We start from the raw sequence: 19,741 nt of genomic DNA, 5'->3' as shown, positions 1-19,741 counted from the left end.
GGGGTGGGGGCAGATGCTGGTGGAAATGGCACAAGGGGGAAAGGGTTTCAAGCCAGCCAGCCAGCCAGCCAGCTCGTTCTGCCCCCAGCCCCAGTTCCATTCAGGGGCCTTCGTGGTTCCTTTTAAGCTCAGAAAACAACCTGTTCAGACATCCTGCGTCACGTCTGGTCTGGCCAAAACGTGCTCCATCAGCGAGCCCTTGTGGCTCTCCCCTCTCTCCTCTCTTCAAACTCACAAAGTAGAGGGAGAATACAGGGGGCTGTCTTATTTATTTATTACACCTTTCCTCCAAGGAGCTCATGACACTGTACACTGTTCTCCCTTTCCGCCATTTTACCCTCACAACCCTGCAAGGTCGATTAGGCGGAGAGAGAAGGAGCCATTTGCCCAAGGTCACCCAAAGAGCTTCACAGCCGGGCAGGAATTTGAACCCTGGTCTCTCCCAGGGACTAGTCTGACATCTGACCACTATCTCTTGGTCTGCCTTGACAAGTGCTGCCTGCTCTGGTCTTCCCCGGCCTGCCTGGTGCCCTCCAAAGGCAGGTGCCAGGCGTTGAATCTTTGAGCCTTAACAAGGAATGCATGTGACATACGCTCAGTGGAATTTGCCTTCAGGGAAAACAGTTTTTATTGGGGATACACAAACCAGTGCCTTAAATCACATCCAGATATAAAGCACCTGACAAGGCCATCGCAGCATCTCCCTCGATGTCCGTATGTGACGTAAGTCAGCATTAACCAACCGCAACATCATGACCCAACCGCAACATCATGACCCAACCACAACCGGAGGGCAAATCAGTCGAGCTGGCGGTGGGAATGAGCAGGGCTTCCGTGATATGACGACGACTAGGTGCTACTCTGGCAGGAAGAAGAAAGGGGGGCATGTGAGACATCCGCCACAGAGACATAAATCTTTATCTACTGGCTCTCTGTGTTCTCTCGCTTTCTTGGGAGAAACCACCTTGAAGGCACGCAAGCGAAAGAAAAGAAATTCTGCTCTGGTGACTCATAAGCCACAAATAATTGGGGGAGAGAATAAAACACAAGTAGAACAATGTTCTCTCACCTTCCCACCCACGCCAGGAAACATTTACCGTATTTTTTGCTCTATAAGACTCACTTTTTCCCTCCTAAAAAGTAAGGGGAAATGTGTGTGCGTCTTATGGAGCGAATGCAGGCTGCACAGCTATCCCAGAAGCCAGAACAGCAAGAGGGATTGCTGCTTTCGCTGCACAGCGATCCCTCTTGCTGTTCTGGCTTCTGGGATTCAGAATATTTTTTTTCTTGTTTTCCTCCTCCAAAAACTAGGTGCGTCTTATGGCCTGGTGCGTCTTATAGAGCGAAAAATACGGTAGTTATCTTTCTAATATTACAACCAGGGAATCATTCAGGTATAGCATGGCATATACAGGGGGGACGGACACACCACTACTTAGCTGGGATCAAAATGCAGCGTACCAGAGAATCACATAGCATGCCAGGGACCCAAGAACCTCAGGGCTGTATTCAACTAACTTTTACTCAGAGTAGACCCTCTGGAATTAATGGCCAGGAGTAACTTAGTTCCATTAATCTCTGCGGGTCTACAGTGAGTAAAAGTTTGTTGAATGATCAGCTTCATTTCTACGAAGTGTAAGCAGGTAATCCTCATGGCTCCACAGAAAAAAACATCTAAAGATGCGCTAGCACATAAAAGCTTAAGAGAACACCTACCATCTCTGGTCATGAGGCACAGTGGGATCAAGCAGTCCATATCTATCTATCTATCTATCTATCTATCTATTATCTGAACTCATCTCCTACAAATGACTGTGGGACAAAGGCAAGGCACTCGGGTATCTTACTGTCCTGGAAAAGAGTGTTCTTCAAGGATTTCCCTATCCAAGTAACCCTGCACAAATAGAACCATGGGACCTTGGCATGAGTTCATTCTTCTTATGGTTTCTCCAGATCACTTTCTTCCCTGCTCAAGAACCCGTGCAGCTGTTAACTCCGCTGTCGTGCAAGACTGAAAACTATTTGCCCATCGTGGAGCTTCATTTATGGAGCTACCACGTTTTCAGAGCATCCACACATTTTCTTGCCATTTCCTCCCTTAGCCACTGTGAGCATCTGCGTGGGCTGCAGCTGCACAAAAGGGCATCAGTGGATGGCAACACAAAGAGTTGGGGCTGATGCTAAGCTGTGCCTGAACAGGAACCCAGCGGGAGCCCTGCTGAAACTGCTTGGAAACTGCCAAAAATGAAGAGTGAAAGGTAAGTAATATAAATAAATCCCCTCTTCACCAGAACCCAGGGGCCAAATGCAGCACTCCAGTCCTCTCTGTCTGGGCACCCACCTCAGTGGCCCTGATCCGTGCCCTCTTTCAAGTGCTTTTGGTCAGCTGGAATGTACCCTTGAACTGCATTGTGTTTTAAAATGCCTGGAGGGGTGTTTGTGCAAAAACCTGAGTTTGGGCTGGAATGCAGCCTACAGAGCAAAAGCGTGAATTGGCCCCGTTGCCCCAACCTGCTTGTTGTCTCTGTCCCTACGCACCATTTGCATACGGCCCCTGGAAAGTTGCCCACAAGGGAATGTGGCCCTTGGCTCCTCAACCCTGATCTAGCCCAATGCCTTGCTTCTTTTTTCGGCCAGCCAGTTGCTTCTAAGAATCTTATAAGTAGGCATCACAAGGGTGATGGCCGTCCCGCGGGGTTCTGACTCCAGCAGGTGGGACTCGGGAGTTAGACTGCGACTAAACATGGAGGTTCCATTTCTCTACCATGGCTAACACCTGCTGATGATAGACTTCCTCAAGGAAGGGACCATGGATCTATCTAGTTTAGCATTCTGTTCGCAACAGCAGCCAGACAGGCGGTTTCCAAGAGGCTTGCAAACCGGGAATGAAGACACACACAAACACACACAGCTCTCTTTGTTCCTGATGCAGTTTATCTGTACCATTTCAAGACAACAGCTGTTTAACAGAAGAGGCCTAACTTCAGGGAAGTCAATTCCCACCTCAACCTCCTCTCTGGGCAACGCTTGGACACCCTGACACTTTTATAGCCATCCAAAAGTGAACATCATGCTATACAGAGAGGCAACCAGAACTATATACACGCAGGTTGGATTTACGTGGCACCTTCTAAAACACATTCGCCCCCTTGCAAAAAGGGGGTGAGGAACTTTCTCTCCCCCTCCACCACTGCTGAGGGCTGCTTGCTCTTTGGGGACCCTCCCTTACCACCAAGCATAATTACTGGCCCAAAAATAACAATAAAAAAATGAACACAAGATTATTGCCTCTGCTCTGCCTCCACAGCTGGAGCCAGCAAGAGAGAATGTGCTCTTGTGCTCAGATCCTGCTTGCAAATTTCCCGCAGGCGCCTGGTTGGCCACTGTGAGAACAGGGTGCTGGGCTAGATGGGTCGTTGGCCTGATCCAGCCGGCTCTTCTTACATTCTTAGTCTTCCACTTCGAAAGGGGAAAACACACATTGTGCAATGGAATGATTAACTGCGGCTACAGATTCTTGCCTTTGGGCTGCAAAACACAGGCTTCTGTTTCTTTAGCGCAGAAGTCCAGACTGGCTGCTTGGAGATGCTGGTTCCCGCAGCCAGGACGAGTCAAGGACATCTGCGGTTGCTGCCCCGGAACTGGGAGACGTCTGGAAGACTTATGAGCAAATGAATCTACCTTACACCAAATCATTTGGGCCATTAATGTCATGATTCTTTATGAGACTTGGCTTGCTTTGGTACACTGCAGCTCCTACAAGTTTCAAACCACGTTTTGCAACTAAAGACTCTGTAAAAACACAGAAAAAGATATGGGTGAAATAACAGCTTGGCCAACTTAAAGGTAAAGGTAAAGGGACCCCTGACCATTAGGTCCAGTCACGGACGACTCTGGGGTTGCGGCGCTCATCTCGCTTTACTGGCCAAGGGAGCCGGCGTACAGCTTCCGGGTCATGTGGCCAGCATGACTAAGCCGCTTCTGGAGAACCAGAGCAGCACACAGAAACGCCGTTTACCTTCCCACTGGAGCGGTACCTATTTATCTACTTGCACTTTGACGTGCTTTCGAACTGCTAGGTTGGCAGGAGCAGGGACCGAGTAACGGGAGCTCACCCCGTCGCGGGGATTCGAACCGCCGACCTTCTGATCGCCAAGTCCTAGACTGTGGTTTAACCCACAGCGCCACCCGCGTCCCTTTGGCCAACTTGGACGGCTTTAAAAGACTGTTAGACAAATTCATGCAGCAAAAAGCTGCCAACGGCTACTAGTCCCCATCACTGTGTTCTACCTTCCTTGCCAGAGGAGGTATGACTCTGAATACCAATCACTGGGTATCACAGGCAGGAAGAGTCCTGTCGCACTCGGGTCCTGGCTTGTGGGCTTCCCTTAGGCATCTGACTAGCCCCTGTGAGAACAGGATGCTGGACCAGCCGAGAGCCCTGCTTACGTCCATGGCACTGATTCACACCCGTGAAATGTCACGTCTGCCCATTTGCCTCGGAACTTCCCCATTTGCAAGAAACACATTCAAAGAAAAACGCTATGAATTATTATTTGGCCCCGAAGGCTAATTGCAATTGATGGACAAAAGCTACAGTGGAATGTGAACATTGAGAGGAACATTTGGGAATAAATTTCTGATGGTAAGAGTAATTTGGCAGTGGAACGGACAACCTCAGACAGTGGTGGACTCCCCTTCATTGGAGTTTTCTAAACAGAGGTTGTCACCTGTTAGGGATTCTTTACCTGTGATTTCCGCATTGTAAGGGGGCTACTCTATTCTGAACTTAAAAATGGAAAGCATAATGCTGGTGGTCAACAAAAGAGGTTTAAAGACTCTCTCAAGGCAAATCTAAAAAAAATGTAGTATAAACACCAACAACTGGGAAACACTGGCCTGTGAGCACTCCAATTGGAGAACAGCCTTTACCAAAGGTGTCATGGGCTTTGAAGATGCTCAAATTCAGGATGAAAGGGAGAAATGTGCTAAGAGGAAGGCACGCTTGGCAAACCCTCACCATGATCAGCTCCCGCCCGGAAACCAATGTCCCCACTGTGGAAGGACGTGTGGATCCAGAATTAGCCTCCACAGTCACTTACGGACTCACTGTTAAAACCGTATTCATGGAAGACAATATTACTTGGCTACAAGTGATCGCCAAAGAAAAATAAAGAAGAAATAGGGGGCAGAGCCCGGTGACCCTTGGGGTCCCTTCTGACTTTATGATTCTGCAATTCTATGATAAATACGCTACTTAAGAATTTACAGGCCACTCTTTCAATAGACAATACACTTACATACCTGTCTGACAGTCGGTCTACGCTGTCCTGGGCAACACTGAAGGACTGGAGAGTCAGGATCTCAGCAGCTGATGGGGGAGAACCAACCATTCCAAGACGCCCCAGGGACCCCTCAGAGGTTTCAGTTTCAACTGCTGTTTTAGAAAAGAAATGCTTCAAAATTTGGGAGGTGGTGCTTTTTCTGCCAAATGTTTGGGCCCACATCTCGTGTCCCGTGCCCCGCCTGCTGGTCCACCCATCTTTCAAACCCTCTTGTGGCAACAACGTTCCCCCAACCTGATGCCCTGCAGTGGGTCTGGACTACAACTCCCATCATGATGGGAGTTGCAGTCCAAAACATCTGGATGACACCAGATTGGGGGAGTGCTAGCAGCGTAATATCTAGACCAGAGGAGCATGTTCACTGATATGCCTTGGAATGGCCGACTTAAACCTAAAATTCGCGGACTTCCATCCAATCCTTACATGATGAAGAGAAGCAGAGCTCGGAATGGCTGGGTCTCTTGCCGCTGCGGGTGGGGGGACGGGAGTTCTGCTCAGACTGGAGATGGCTGTCCCTGCTACAGGAAGAAAGGGCATCATTTTCTGGCCTGGCAAGTAAAACGAAAAGTCAAAGAACGGTGAATGCTTGTAACTGAAAACGATTATCGTGCAAGAATTATTGCCTCCTGCATTTCCTGTAATAGAGAGGCATTTTGCATTGCAAGATGGCTTGCCAGCACCAAAGCAGCCTTGCGGTGCAGTTTCCCCCTCGTTTAGCAAAGTCAGGACATTTTTGCGGAGGAGAACTCTGGGATTATGTACGCAGCTCCTTAGCAAAGCTGGGCAAAAGCCTCCTCTCAACTCATCCCACTGTGTCAGATCAAGATTTACATTTCCGTTTGATTCTGTCCCTTTTATAGTAAGCTGAATGCTTGTACCTGCCTTATAGGAAGTCTTCCATTGGCCCATTAGCTCATTACGGTCTGCTCTAGGCTTCCCTAATCTGGTGGCTCCCTCCCATAGGTTTTCGGACTGCAGCTCCGAACAATCCTGGCCACTGGTCATGCTGGCTGGGCTAATGGGAATTGTTGTCCAACAATATGCCCAGAGATCTGCACCGGTTGCCGATTTGCTACTGGGCCAGGTTCAAGGTGTTGCTATTTGTGGGAGTCATAAAGCCACAGCGAAGGCTTGTAATATTGCAGGGTGCCCCCTGACCTCGGCTGACCAGCACTCTGAGCTTTACAATGTATTGGAATGTAAAGGGAGTTGTGTTTCCTCTGGGCAGTGATGACCTTATATGGTTTGTGGGTGGGTTAAAGCCTTGACCGGATGAGGTAACGTGAGACATTGGCAAACAGCCATGCGGCTGGAGAGAGACAAAGGATAATAAAAGAAGTCTGCAGGAGGAGAGGGAAGAAAAAGGAGCTGCTCATACCATCATGAAAATATTGCTGGCTCTCTGTGTCTTTATTTTATGCTAAACTCCGCCACTTGTAACGGCTGGCTCCGACAGCTATTAGTATACAAAACCTTCATCAACTTGGGACCAGTTTACCTGCAAGATTGTCTTACCCCACATACGTCCACCTGACCACTTCCATGTAAGGAACTAGCACAGTTTTAGGTGGCACATAATCCCCGTTCCGCCTTTGTAAGAAATCTTTAGTGTGGCAGCACTTCCTGCCTACTGACCCCAGGCAGACACATTCCCTGTACTCTTTTGGGTGCCTGCTAAAAACATTGTTGTTTATAGACAAAAGCCTGCCCAGAAGTGAAGAATGTGAACATTTGTTTCAATCTGTTTTTAGTCAATTGTTGACTTTATCTTTTGATTATTTAAAAGTTGTTTTTATGGTGATGGGAAAAGGAATTATCTGTGGGATTGAGTGTAGGTATGTTTGAACATTTTTAAGGATTGTATGAAATGTATGTTTGTATATTCGCAATATGTGTGTATTAATGCTGAATTATTTTAACAATAAAAACTTAAAAAATAATAATAATAAAAGTTGTTTTTATGTATTTATTTTATAAGTAAAATAAATTGATAGAGTGGCTGGAGAAACCCAGCCAGATGGGTGGGGTATAAATAATAAATTATTATTATTATTATTATTATTATTATTATTATTATTATTATTATTTGTTGAATTTATATACCACCCTATGCCCAAATGTCTCTGGGTGGTTCACAGAATAAAATCAAAATATAAAACCACAAAATACATAACCAAAATAAAAAAGCAACCCACTCATAAACCACATTGATGGGGTTTTTTTTGATGTTTTGTTTTTTGTACAAAAATCAACCAGTGTATAAATTTCAGGAAATAAATATGTTTCTGTCCTTGGTATGCCTTTTTCCCCCTTCTCAGTTTGATTCCCTGGCACCATATTTGTATAAATTAACTATTCCAAAATACAGACGTGCCTTCATACTGGCCAGATTGGATGTGATGCTCTCTGCCGTACTTGAGGGCAGGTACCAAAAGATTCCAATTGAGAAACGACTCTGCCCCTGTGGAGATGGCAATCTGGAAACAGTGGCTCATGATCTCCTGTCCTGTTCCCTTTATAAGATCTGAGGAATGAGATCATCACCCCACTCCTACTTACCATCCCAGGCCGCCCATCTGAGGCCACATTGTTCTTTCTTTTATCAGATCAAAATGACCAGACAACAGCAAAGGTTGCTAGGTTTATCGAGGGTGCAGTGAGATTAAGGGCCACTATCTGAACGATAATCTTGGTCATTTGATGGTCCTTTTTACCCATTGTTGTCTTTTTAATTGTATACATTGCTTGTTTTATGTTGCTATGGCCGTTGGCTAATGTAAATAAAGTCTATCTATCTATCTATCTATCTATCTATCTATCTATCTATCTACGTTTCTGGATGGCACCAGACTGGGGAAGGCTGAACTCCATTCTGATGGGTAACAGCTCTGTTATTTGGATAGGAATCTTCCAGCACCAATATTTCAGAGGTGTGGGAAACTGACCATGGGTCCTTCCGCACCCAAATCATATGATCTACTCCTGAGCTACAGTCTCTGGGCTGCCAGTTCCAATCCCTGAGGGTGACAGTGAGGAAAGCACAGTACTTGTGTTGTTGTTTTTTGTTGTTTTTTGAGATGTCCACCTTTTCCACATTTGGTTGCTGCTATTTATATGCACTTGCACTTAGAACTTTGCTTTTACCACGCTATTAAAATGCGACTGAGAAATCAATGTAAATGGCAGAGATGCCGCATTCTGATGACAGGGCCTGATCCGGCGAATGGCAAGGGCTTTCCTCAAATCCAGCTGAGAAAGAAATCACGATTCCCCCTGGTCTGGAGAACGCCAAATTAAACTGCCAGGTCTGAAATGTGCCTTGCAGGAAGCAGCAGGTGAAATCTGAGGCTCCCACGAGTGGCACCTGGGGCTGGTGCCCACATGACGCATCAAAAGGCCTGTGCAAGGGATTATCGCAATGCTTGTGATGTTATCTACGGTTGCAGCAGCTGCGGCAGAGGTGGTACACTACAGCCACTCCATCCGTCTGGCTTGGAGCAGCTGCTGTTTGGCTATTCCTGCTCCAGGACTTCACAAGGTTGGTCCAAGGCATTTTGCAGCCTGTGGCAGAGCAGCAAATGCTCCCTGCCCGTCTCTTCCCAGACATAATAATTTAATAAGTTCTTTTTTAAAATCAAGGTGCATAGTACCCGACAGTAGCAACCCTCATTTACCTACTTTCTTTTTCTTTGCTCCATTCAAACCACCACCGCCCGCACCTCCCTGTCATCGTTCGTCTCTTAGACTACTGCAATGTGCTTTACGTGGGGCTACCTTTGAAGGTGACCCGGAAACTGCAATTAATCCAGAATGCGGCAGCTAGACTGGTGACTGGGAGTGGCTACCGAGACCATATAACACCGGTCCTGAGAGATCTGCATTGGCTCCCAGTACGTTTCCGAGCACAATTCAAACTGCTGAGGCTGATGGGAGCTGGAGCCCAATGACTTAAGCATGGGCTATTATTTACCATTTCCCAGTTTGCGTGTGACATGGCGTGCTCCAAGGGAGCCTGTCTCTGGCATAGAATATTACATCATCATCATCATTATTATTATTACTACTACTACAGCAACCTTTAGTTAGCTGGAGCCTTCCAGTCGTTTTAGACTCCCAGCAGCCAGCTCAATGGTTAGGGATGACCAGAGTGGTACTCCTGCAATATCTGGAGGGCACCAGGTTGGGAAAGGCTACATTACGGTACTGAGCTGGGGGAAATGCTTTCATCATCAATTCGTTTCCCAACGCCTGGGTCTGAGAGTGCTTTGTATCTCATCTCTCTCCCACCCTGAGTTTTCACAGCCTTGTGAGTGGAAGTTGAGAGGGGAGAGAAAAAGGAGCAAAGAGGGGTAATTTCATGGCACTTATCCAGCGCATTGTTTAAATCTAACCACTTCAATGTTTCCACGCTGGCTGTTTCTGTTGCTAAGTCCTGTTAGGTCTTGCAAATGGTGACAGCGGGGGGGAAAAGTAGGCAGAAAAGAAAGAGAAGCGGCAGAGAGTTTTTGAAAGCGATTACCTCTCTGCAGTGGTTGTGTGCTGTTCAAAAAGTAAAGGGAGGGAGTGACAGCAGGTGGAAAGCTTTAGATCTCACTATATTTTTAGAAGCATAATCCACCATATTGTAATAAGGAGGACTTCTCATTTTATCGTACCCGAAAACACCTAGAAAACGAAGAAAGCCCCACCTGCTAGGAAGGGCAATGAAAAGCCTGCTATTTTGCAAATGCCTCTTCTTCACATTTATGCAGTTTAAAAGCTTCCTGCCTTGCACGCTGAGATGAAACACCAACCGTGGCTGGAAATGTCACAAGAAAACCAGCAAGGGCACTTAAAAAACTAAGCAGATGACAGCCATTCCTGCAAACCAGGCCGCTCTTCCCAACAGTTCTGGCTGGCTCCCATGCTGGCTCCCTAATTTGGGTAATAATGCAAAAAGGGCTGTTGAGCCTGAGAAACAAAACCGGCTTCTTTGAACAACTATGTTCATATTGGTCAGATTTAGCTGCAATTCCTGCATTGCAAGGGATTGAACCAGCTGACCCTTTGGGTCTGTCCCAGCTCTACAATTCTATGCTTCTGAGATGACGATGATGATACCATATCACATTTTTGAGCGTCCAAAGCTTATCTGCATCATCTTGCCAGCCTTACAACACCTCTCTGCGCTTTTGCCCTCTGCACTGTTCCTGCTTCCTCCTGACCTTCACGCATTGTCCCCAAGTGTTTCTTTTGGATGGAGGTTCTGCCTCTTTCTCCATACAGATTTGTACAAACATTGACACAGCATGGATGTGAACCTGTGGCCTTTCAGATGCTGCTAGGTGACGACGGCAGGAGAGAGACGCTAACATCTGGCATGGAACACAGGGCAGGAGGGGAGAGGCCTTGTGATTTCCCCTGCTCCTTTCCCTGAGTCACTGGCTCTTAACAGCTGTAGCTTGAGGAAGCGGCTCCAGGGAGGGCGTAGGAGGGCCTGGCTAGCCCAAGGTCTTTATAGGAACGTGCACAGCAAAGCTGGAGGTCGACACCAAAGGCAGGGCCTTGCCTATTCCACTCTGTTTCAAAAAATCTGCATCTAGAGACAATCCAAATATCACGGCAAAAAACCTGCAACTTGTGTCTGCATAACTTCGCCTGGATTTACTATGCTTTTGCTAGTTATGGGGAGATGCAAGGAGCTATCTCACCCCGACAAAGGGCATGTGTTGCTCTAAGTGAAAACTTCTTTTAAAAAACAAAGCAAGGGCAACGTCCTGTCTAATGCTGTTTTATTTCGTCAGAATCTTTCCATCAATCTGAATTGCATTTTCTTTGAACCAAGGTCAAAAGCAAAAGGCCTCCCAGCTTTTGGCTTGTTTGCCCAGACTTACGTTGGGTAGGCAGCCCTGTGATGGCCCGGTGTCACAGGTCTCTGGAGGGGCTCGTCAATGCTTTGCGGGATGCTGGGGATCGGCTTCTTCTTCGCTTTCGGTGTGTTGGTCATGATCTGAAATGAGGAGGAGAGATCAGCTGCACTAAACAGAGACCTCAGGAGGGGGACGCATCCTGAGTCCATGCTAGTGCTTGTCCAAAGGCCAGGTGCAGTGGGAAGGAAGAAGAGGGTCAAGTCTTGTCCTGCCTCCCCCAACACATGGAGGCAACGTTCTAAGGCTTATTAGGCTATTGGTACTAAAATCTGAACTATGTCTTCAGGTTGGGTAAAAGGGAGGGAGGTATGCTCAGTTTGTCATTTTTCTCTTTTTGATACATAACTCAAAATACAAATTTTTGGTAAGCATAATACCCAAAGCCACTACTTACTCCCAAGTATTCCGTGGTCAGGAGCTTCTCACCCGACAACTCCCCCTGTTGAGGCTGCAACACTTCGTCTTTGTCCAAGTCGGCCTCCATGCTGTTGTGGTCTTCCTGCCATGACATGAAAGCAGAGAGTCAGGGACCCCTAAGAGCCGGGACAGTTCTCAGGTCACGGGAATAAACCATGTGACAGGCAAAGCCAATGAGATGCAGTGCATGGCTCCCAACGCCAAGCAGTGTCTTCCTCAGGCAAAAGCTGCTCAGCAATTAAGGCAGACATAAAGTTGCAGTTCTGTCAGCTAGTCGGGCAAGGTGTCACCGTGGTTCTGCTCCTGCCTAGAAGGTCATCTCCAGAGCACAGAAGCAGGTAGCCACTCTTCAGTCCACAACAGTTAAGTTACGGTGTTCCATAGGGTTTCATTCTGTCCCCAGTGCTATCCACCACCCTAAGTCACTGAAGACAACCATTAGGAGATTTGAGGCAAAGAGCCATCAGCTCACTGATGGGACCCAGCTCTATTTCTCTGTATTGTCTGAGTTGGGAGATGCTGTGCAGGTTTTGGACTAGTGTCTGATCAGGATCAATAAGAAGGAGGTGGAGGCTCTGTGGAGAGGTGGTTCCCTTGTCCGGGGCGCTGGAGAAGTTGCCTGTTCTGGACAGGGCTGAGCTCACTCTGAAGGAGCAAGTGCATGGTCTGGGGTGCTCCTAGCCCCTATGCCACACTTGTTCTCTGAAGTTACCTGAAGCAGCATGGAAGCAGCCATGGAAGTAGGGGCAACCATGCCGCCTAGACAACAAGCACACAGGGGTTATGTCAGCTCAACGCAAGCTGGCTGGCAAGGGGAACACCCTGCAAATCAGTGGTTCCCAAACACTTTTGGTCCACCACCCCTTTGGTTCCATCAACACATCTCCAGTACCCCCTACCCTATAAAAAGCATTATTCAGAATAGCGGTTTGCATGACCCACTAAGGAAGCTTATGACTTAATAAAATTCAGCAACAATTGCACATTCGTTCAAAATCCAATTAGAACTATTTAGTTTAATCTATTCAACAAAATAGGTGAACCTGATCTAGTGATAGAAGTTTTTCAATGTCTGATAGTCATTGACCCCTTCAGAGGTCCCCTGCTGCTCGCTTGTCTCTTAGCACCCCTGTAGGTGATCCCCCCCCCCAGGGGGCAATGCGACCCCTTTGGGAACCACCGCTGTAAATCATCAAGGTGGCCACAGACTTTTGAGTATGGCATGCTTGGATTTTACTGTGCCTTTTACACGAATTGCCCAAATCCATGCTGAAAGGAAGCAGAAAGCAATAAAACTGTAGTGTCATCTCCAGAGTGACAAAGGCCAGAAGAAATAAACCCAGAACACTGGTATCACTGTTCACTGGGAGTAAACCGTCGCTGATGCAAGGAGGGGGGCTGAAATCTGCATAGGCTTCCAAAATAGGGGCTGTTTGCAAAGGTGAGCTTTGCAGGAACAAGAACAGGAGATCCATACAAGGGAAACCGGCCAAACAAATCCCCACTGAAGCTAACTCAATTCCGCTGCAGCTCTGACAAAATGTTCTTTCTAAACAGTTAAATGAAATTAGCCAAATAAATTGCCACCAGAGTTTGCAGGCTATTTGTACAATGAAGGCATTGAGCAGACATGCAAAGCCCATGATTTTCATTCCCTGATTTACACCAAATACTACACAGCATCCTTGTGAGTCTCCCTCTGTGCAGCGGATGGGAGGAATTAAACTCACCAACTGCTGCAGCGATTAAAACAATGGGCAGGATTAACGTGCCCCAGGAGTGGAAGCCCTGCACAAGGACTCCCACTTGAGCAAAGGGGCTCTTTCCACTGTTGCCCCCCAAAATTGGCTCAGCAGAGGAAAGGAGGTAATTCGGTCTGAAAAGCTGAAACACTTGTGTAGACAGAATGTCCGTCATGGCGTAATGCTGAATTCGACCGATTTTTAAAATTACTAACAATTATTATTTATGTGGTGGCACTTTAGAGAGTTACATAAGCGAAAACCTGGCAGGTCTCTGCCCCAAGATGCTTACAATTTAAAGTTCAATTGCTGCGGGAAGGGCGAAGATGACACAGGCAGACAGAGGGAGGGAGGGATGAGGCAACCATAACCAAGCGTGATCATGTGAAGAAAAAGAAGAAAATTATAACTTAATTCAGGCTATCGGCTAAAATGTGATTTGGAAGATCACGGAAATGTTGTGAGCTCACGCTTCCTTCCTTCCTCTCTCCTGTCTTCTTTCTCCATTTCCTGCTCAGCACCAACTACAGTTTTTCATGAATTCCAAAACGGCACACCATTAGTAGCGCTTGCTCTCCAAAGCAGAATCAGAAACAAACCACCTGGCATTTAAGGTGCCGCCTTTCCCACAGGCCTGGGACTCGTCCAGCCTCAGTATCAGAGGCTAAACTCACTCAGGGTGCCGATGGGCTTGTTGCAGGATCCTGGCTCCTCACCCCAAAGGTGAAGCCTGACCTAGGGCTTGGTGTAGGTTCTCCTGGTCTTCCTCTGACGAGGACTCCCCTAGCTGATCCATGCCACTCTGTTGTGTTTTACTGCATTTTAATAACAGTTTTTTAATATATATATATTGTGATTTTAAACTGTTCCAAGGTGCCTGTAAGCAGTGCGCTGGCGCTAGAAGAAAGGGGTACAAAATGTTACGTCAATAGAAAGCCTCCTCCTTGGCACAGTTTGGGAGGATGGCATTTTATTTCCTGGGTTACGGAAAGAATGTGTTGACATAAGTTCACACCTTTCTTGACACTGACAAAGGGAGTAGGTTTGTGGTTTCAGGCTGCTTCTACATCCTTCAACTCTTCCTCTTGCAGGCTAAGACCTTGGTAGACAAAGGCCAGTCCCTTACACAATTTCACCACCTCACAACAGCAGATTATTCCTTCCTGCATTCTGAAAGGAGAAGGGGTCCAACCGCTTGCCGTGTGTCAACAAACGACTATTTGCTCAAAAACCAGGAACAATATCCTGCAAGAAGCTAGTAAGTATCCCTGGTGACATTCAGGAGCTCATGGCCTGCAAACCCATTTTGCAACCCAAGGATTAAACCTGCCCAAGCGGAGGAACAGAATTACAACAGAAAAGGCCTGGCTCTCAACTGGACGGAGAGAACTCAGATTTCAGTCTCTGCCAAAATCGTTAATGCTTAAATCATTACAGTGCAGAGGCAAGGCTTAAAAGGCACATTAGGTGAATTGCATGGCCAGAGGCAAGCTAAGAAGTTGATCCAACAAGCCACAGGCCACCCTGCCTCTTCCTTTTGAAGCGTGGGGTGGGCACAACCCTTGGTGCAGCCAATGACAGGGGTCCTGAGACTGGGCAAGCAATTGGGTGCTCTATGACCTAGGAGGAGGAGATAGTTCCAGTGCCCAATTGGCATCCAGACTGTCACCAGGGACATCACTGATAGGAGGAAGTGCTGGAGGTGGCTCCACGGTGGGAGGGTCTTTGGGAGGGTCCTGGCTATCAGGGTGTGGTGGCAGAAGAGTACAAGGATGCTACTGTCCGATGGATAATTCAACTACAGAAGACGACAGTGGCAGCCTTGCTGGTTCAATCAGAAGTCTATCCGCTCAAGAATTCCCACGTCTCCCCTGCCCCTCCAAAAAAAGGAATAACTCTCTAGTCTTGATCAACAAAAGCAGATTACCCACAGGGCAAAGGTCAAACACATGCATCTCTTCACACATGCAAAGGGGAAAGAGTCAGTGTGGGCAGTGTGCTCTATCTGGATTCAAACCACTTATCAGATATGAAGTTACTATCTCTCTGTCAGGAGCCAAGTTGCACCATGGGCCTCTTGTGTAGGCAAGAGGAGATTAAGGTGCAAGAGATTCAGTGGTCTATGTATGCTAGACATGAGCTGTGGACCTGAATCAGATCATACCCATAAGTCAAGGCCAAAGAGCCCATGTGCAGAAGAGCTGGTCGGCTGTGGGCAAACATTCCCCCCCCCCAACCAGAAAAAGGTCTTAGTCCTCATTCTACAAAAAAGGCAACCTGTCCAGTACTGTTAAAAGATGTACCAGGGAACTGAAACTCACAGCCTAGCTGAACGCAAGCAAAGAGAATCAGGATCCTGGGTCATTATAGAAGTCTGCAAATCATACTTCACACATTCAGGTTTGGGGTTCCCATGCTCCCCCCAACTGTCTCACTATGTTTGCTAATCAGACATGTTCACAGTGTTTCAAAAACCTGGAAAACCTGCTTGACTAGAGATCAGAAAGGTCAAGAAAAAATTGACATGCATCAGTTAATGATGCTTCATTCATACTATCTACAGTCCTGTGAAAAACAACCATTGCTACACAGCCAAAGAGATAGAACCACAGCAATTGGGGTGTGGGGGGGTGTGACTTCTGTTACACAAATAAGTAAACTGTAAAGCTTAGAATTGCTTGCCTTTCCACTCTGGTGAATGAAAGGTGCTCTGTAACTTGGAAGGTGAAATGGGAATGCGCTCTTAGGAATATTTTATAATCCTCCCATCCGTCGCAGTGGGCCCTAAACAGGAAACCTCGGTGGGCTCTGCCCCAAGTCTTTCAGGTATTTCCAGGTATTCCCAAACTACAGCCTCATCTTCCCTTTAAATAGCCCGCAGAGCTTTCCCTTTTTGCCTTGCTGAACATGAGACAGAGACATTTGCTTTGGCAAATGATCCTTTCAAGCCCACAAATTTCACACTATTTATATCCCAGTATTTTTCCAGGAATTTCTCACCAGTTGTAATGGTGCTGGCACAGATGCCCCAGATATTGCTGCAGTGGAGGAATGCAAGCAGGGCGGATGGAGGCTTATTATCAGAGCATCTTCTTTAAAACGTGCTCCGCAGGTTGGCCTGGTAATTAAGACAGGTCAGCACGTCCACATAACAAGCCCAAGGATTAGGACCGAGCTAAAACCGTTTCACTTTTTTGTGCATGCTTTGGCAGTGTCAAAAAACACCTCCCCTTTCTGATGATTTTTCAACACTCCTTGCCAACATGCTCATTTATTCATTTGAATTGCCCCTCGCGTGCCCTCGCCAAATTGCCTTCAGTGACCCGTCCAAGGCTAATAAAATGCTTTGTGATTTCACTTCGTGCTGTGACCTCACCAGAACTGATAAACTATGCCATCCCACTCAATATAGGATTCCTAACTGGATGGAATGAGCCATGTGACTATATTCAGGAAGAAGACTTGGGGAGGGGATGAAGAGGAACAGTGTGACAGGGAAACACCTAGGTCCAAATCCTGATTCTGTGGCTTCAGGGAAGTTTCTCTTCACCCCAGCCCATAGCATCTCAGATGCAAAAGTACAGAGTTTTGTCCATCTTGTTTTGGAGAGTAAGCCCATTTCTGGAGGTCCAGGGTACCTAAGGGATCGCCCAAACCCTTGGACCGCAGCTCAAACACTCAGATAACCCGCAGGAGCATCACTGGTCATTCCCTGAGTTGATGAGGCTCCACTATGAACCCCCAAATTGGGATCCCCTCCAAATCTGTGCCAAACTTTTGTGGTGTTTTGCAGCAACCCCCCCCCCCCCATTTTGCAGAGCCCCACCAATTCATCAATTGCTACTCAAACCTGGGGTCATAGCTGTCAATCCTAGGTTTAAGAAGCAATTGCTCCATTTGTGGTGAGTGGCAAAAGACAGGGTTTTCACTGCAAAAAACAAAACAAAACAAAAACCCTGCAAAACTTTGGCATGGGTTTGCAGAGGATCCCAACTTTTGTAGTTCGTATTTAATGGGCCCATATACGGAGCCGCCAGTGTCACTGGCCCAGTCCTGTGGAATACGCTGCCTTCTGTGCCAACTTTTAAACATCTGCTGAGAAGTTTTCTAGTCCGCCAGGCCTTTGCAGGCAATTAAGAATACATCCAGCCACAATGGTGAAGTGTTAAGTCTTATTTTATGCTGCTTATATTGTATGGGTTTGTTTTTATTGCTGTAAAACCACTGTGATGTGTGACACAGTGGTATAGAAATATTTTTATCAATAAATATACCCAGCCACAAAGTTCAGCTGAAGCCTCGGGTTCCTTTGGCCTCTGCAATCGTCAGGTGAAAGTGCAGAGCCACGGTGGGTCTCTGCTCCCTGACTGCAGCTCAGAGTTGAAAGCAGGAGACAGAGATTCATTCCTCTGAGAAGCCATCAGGTGTAGAGAGGGAGAAAATAGATGCAACTCTAGCTCCCATCATCTCTAGCTCCAAACAGGAGGATGTAGGTGCCCCAGGACTTGCTTGGTAGAGCAACTGGACCTGCCTCCACCTCCCACCTCCAGCTTGCAAAACCCCTCCCGCTCATGGCAGCTTCAAGCCAACAGGTGGACAGAGAGGCAGTAAATCCCCCTGCCTAATGTCATGCTGTGTCCCACAGGTAGAGGAAGAGGCCAAGGCAAGAACCTGCCCTTCTGAGAGGCAGGACCTGGCAACACAAACTTTTTGTTGGCTAGCACGGCTAGACAAAATTGATCGACCCAGAAATGTTATGGGGCGCAGAGATATTATGACGGTCAAGTATTCCAGCCTCGCGTAAGGCATAGTGAGCTCTTAAGACTTTCAGGCATCCAGCTTATAAAACTTACCTCGTCATTATCTTCCTTCTCCTCATCATCAGACTCAGCGCTATCATCCAATGGATCTTCTAGAAGGAAACAAGATGAAACATAAGAGAAAATGAGCGCAGCAGTTTGCTTCATCAGAAGTTTCATGTAGCGGGTCCCCACCACCACCACTACCCTCATTTTCAACACTGACTGATATTTTTACTCTCTTTGGGCATGTTCCAAAGGGGACATTTCCCTGCACAAGCCATAATTAAAGCAGTGCTGTGTTAAGACATTTGGCCCAACCATTTTCCATCACTTTATAGAGGGGTGGCCTTAAAATGGCCTCGGAAGTTCTTTGCAATTGGGCTGGGGGGCTGGGCAAAGCTGTAACATTTTGTGTTGGGAGAGGTGAGGTAGCAGACAGATGCAATCTTTCTCTTGCAGAACAGTGCTTGGGGCAACAGCGGAACTGCGGGGAGTAGCATTCCTCCTGGCAAACCTCCAGGGGAGAGGGTTTAAAACAACAACAACATCCAAGAACAGCCACATAAAACTTGAAATCATGATAAGCATCTCTCCCTTTGGGACACTGGCATTTGCAAGGAGGAATGCTGCCAAGCTGCTGCTTCTTGTCCAAAGTTTTTCAGGTAAGAGAAAGACTGACCCTCTGCTGCCTTCTTATAAGAAGAGCCCGTTGGGTCAGGCCAATGGCCCGTCCAGTCCAGCATTCTGTTCTCAGAGTGGCCAACCAGATGACCATCCAACCTCTGCTTAAAAACCTCCAATGAAGGAGAGAGTCCACTGCTATCAGGTGCTGATGTGGTTGCTCGGGAGCAAACAAGCAAGACTCCAACCTGTCTTTTCCAGGCTTTATTATCTGTACAAACTACCGTATTTTTGCCCTGTAGGATGCACTGGCCCATAGGACGCACCTCCTTTTTTTGGGGGGGGAATGAATAAAAAAAAGATATTTCCTCCCCCAGCCGCTGCTATCCGCAAGCCTTGCGAGCTCGCGGCAACTCCCGCCGGGCTCGCAAGGCTTGCGGACACCTGCGCGAAGCACCGGGCACCCTCCGGAGGGCGCCCCGTGCTCCAGGCAGCAGGCTGCTATCCGCAGCCTAGGGAGCCCTGCAGGAACTCCCGTGGGCTCCCCAGGCTTGCTGATAACTTCTGAAGCCTGGAGAGTGAGAGGGGTCAGTGCGCAACGACCCCTCTCGCTCTCCAAGCTTCAGCGAAAGCCTGCATTCACCCCATAGGACGCACACAGATTTCCCCTTCATTTTTGGAGGGGGAAAAGTGCGTCCTATGGGGCGAAAAATACGGTATTTACAGTGCAGAGCGTCACAAGTCCATGTCTGCTCAGTCGCTAGCAGACTCTGGGAGTGGGCGGTCCTTATACTTTCCCCAGCATAACAGCCGTGTGACCCCCCAACCTTCTCCTCCTCTCTCTGCGCCGAAGACTACTGCACAGAATGGGCGCTGGCAAAGGGGGACTCGCCTCCCCTCCGCTT

The 19,741-nt window shown here is 47.5% G+C and overlaps 1 protein-coding gene and 1 long non-coding RNA gene across 7 annotated transcripts in view; one reads left to right on the top strand and one right to left on the bottom strand.

Annotated features, from left to right (window-relative positions):
- The window catches only part of LOC308478189, a 208,400-nt gene that overhangs the window by 126,566 nt on the left and 62,093 nt on the right, over positions 1 to 19,741 (top strand). The window lies entirely within an intron of this gene.
- ARMC9 (armadillo repeat containing 9) overlaps positions 1 to 19,741 on the bottom strand; it is an 80,938-nt gene that overhangs the window by 8,279 nt on the left and 52,918 nt on the right. For 5 of the 6 annotated variants that reach the window (XM_081007435.1, XM_081007439.1, XM_081007437.1 and 2 more), the window contains 5 exons: positions 18,267 to 18,325; positions 11,649 to 11,753; positions 11,219 to 11,334; positions 5,769 to 5,893; positions 5,305 to 5,437 (listed from right to left, as the gene is read on the bottom strand). In XM_081007435.1, the coding sequence (XP_080863561.1) occupies positions 5,305 to 5,437; positions 5,769 to 5,893; positions 11,219 to 11,334; positions 11,649 to 11,753; positions 18,267 to 18,325 (538 nt within the window). The remainder of the gene's footprint in view (positions 1 to 5,304; positions 5,438 to 5,768; positions 5,894 to 11,218; positions 11,335 to 11,648; positions 11,754 to 18,266; positions 18,326 to 19,741) is intronic. The other variant, XM_081007438.1, reaches the window with a different exon arrangement.

The sequence above is a fragment of the Podarcis pityusensis genome (assembly GCF_964106645.2).
Source record: "Podarcis pityusensis genome assembly, chromosome: 5".
Taxonomy (NCBI): Eukaryota; Metazoa; Chordata; class Lepidosauria; order Squamata; family Lacertidae; genus Podarcis; species Podarcis pityusensis.
Note: the sequence above shows the minus strand (reverse complement) of the source record. Positions and strands in the feature narration are given on the sequence as shown.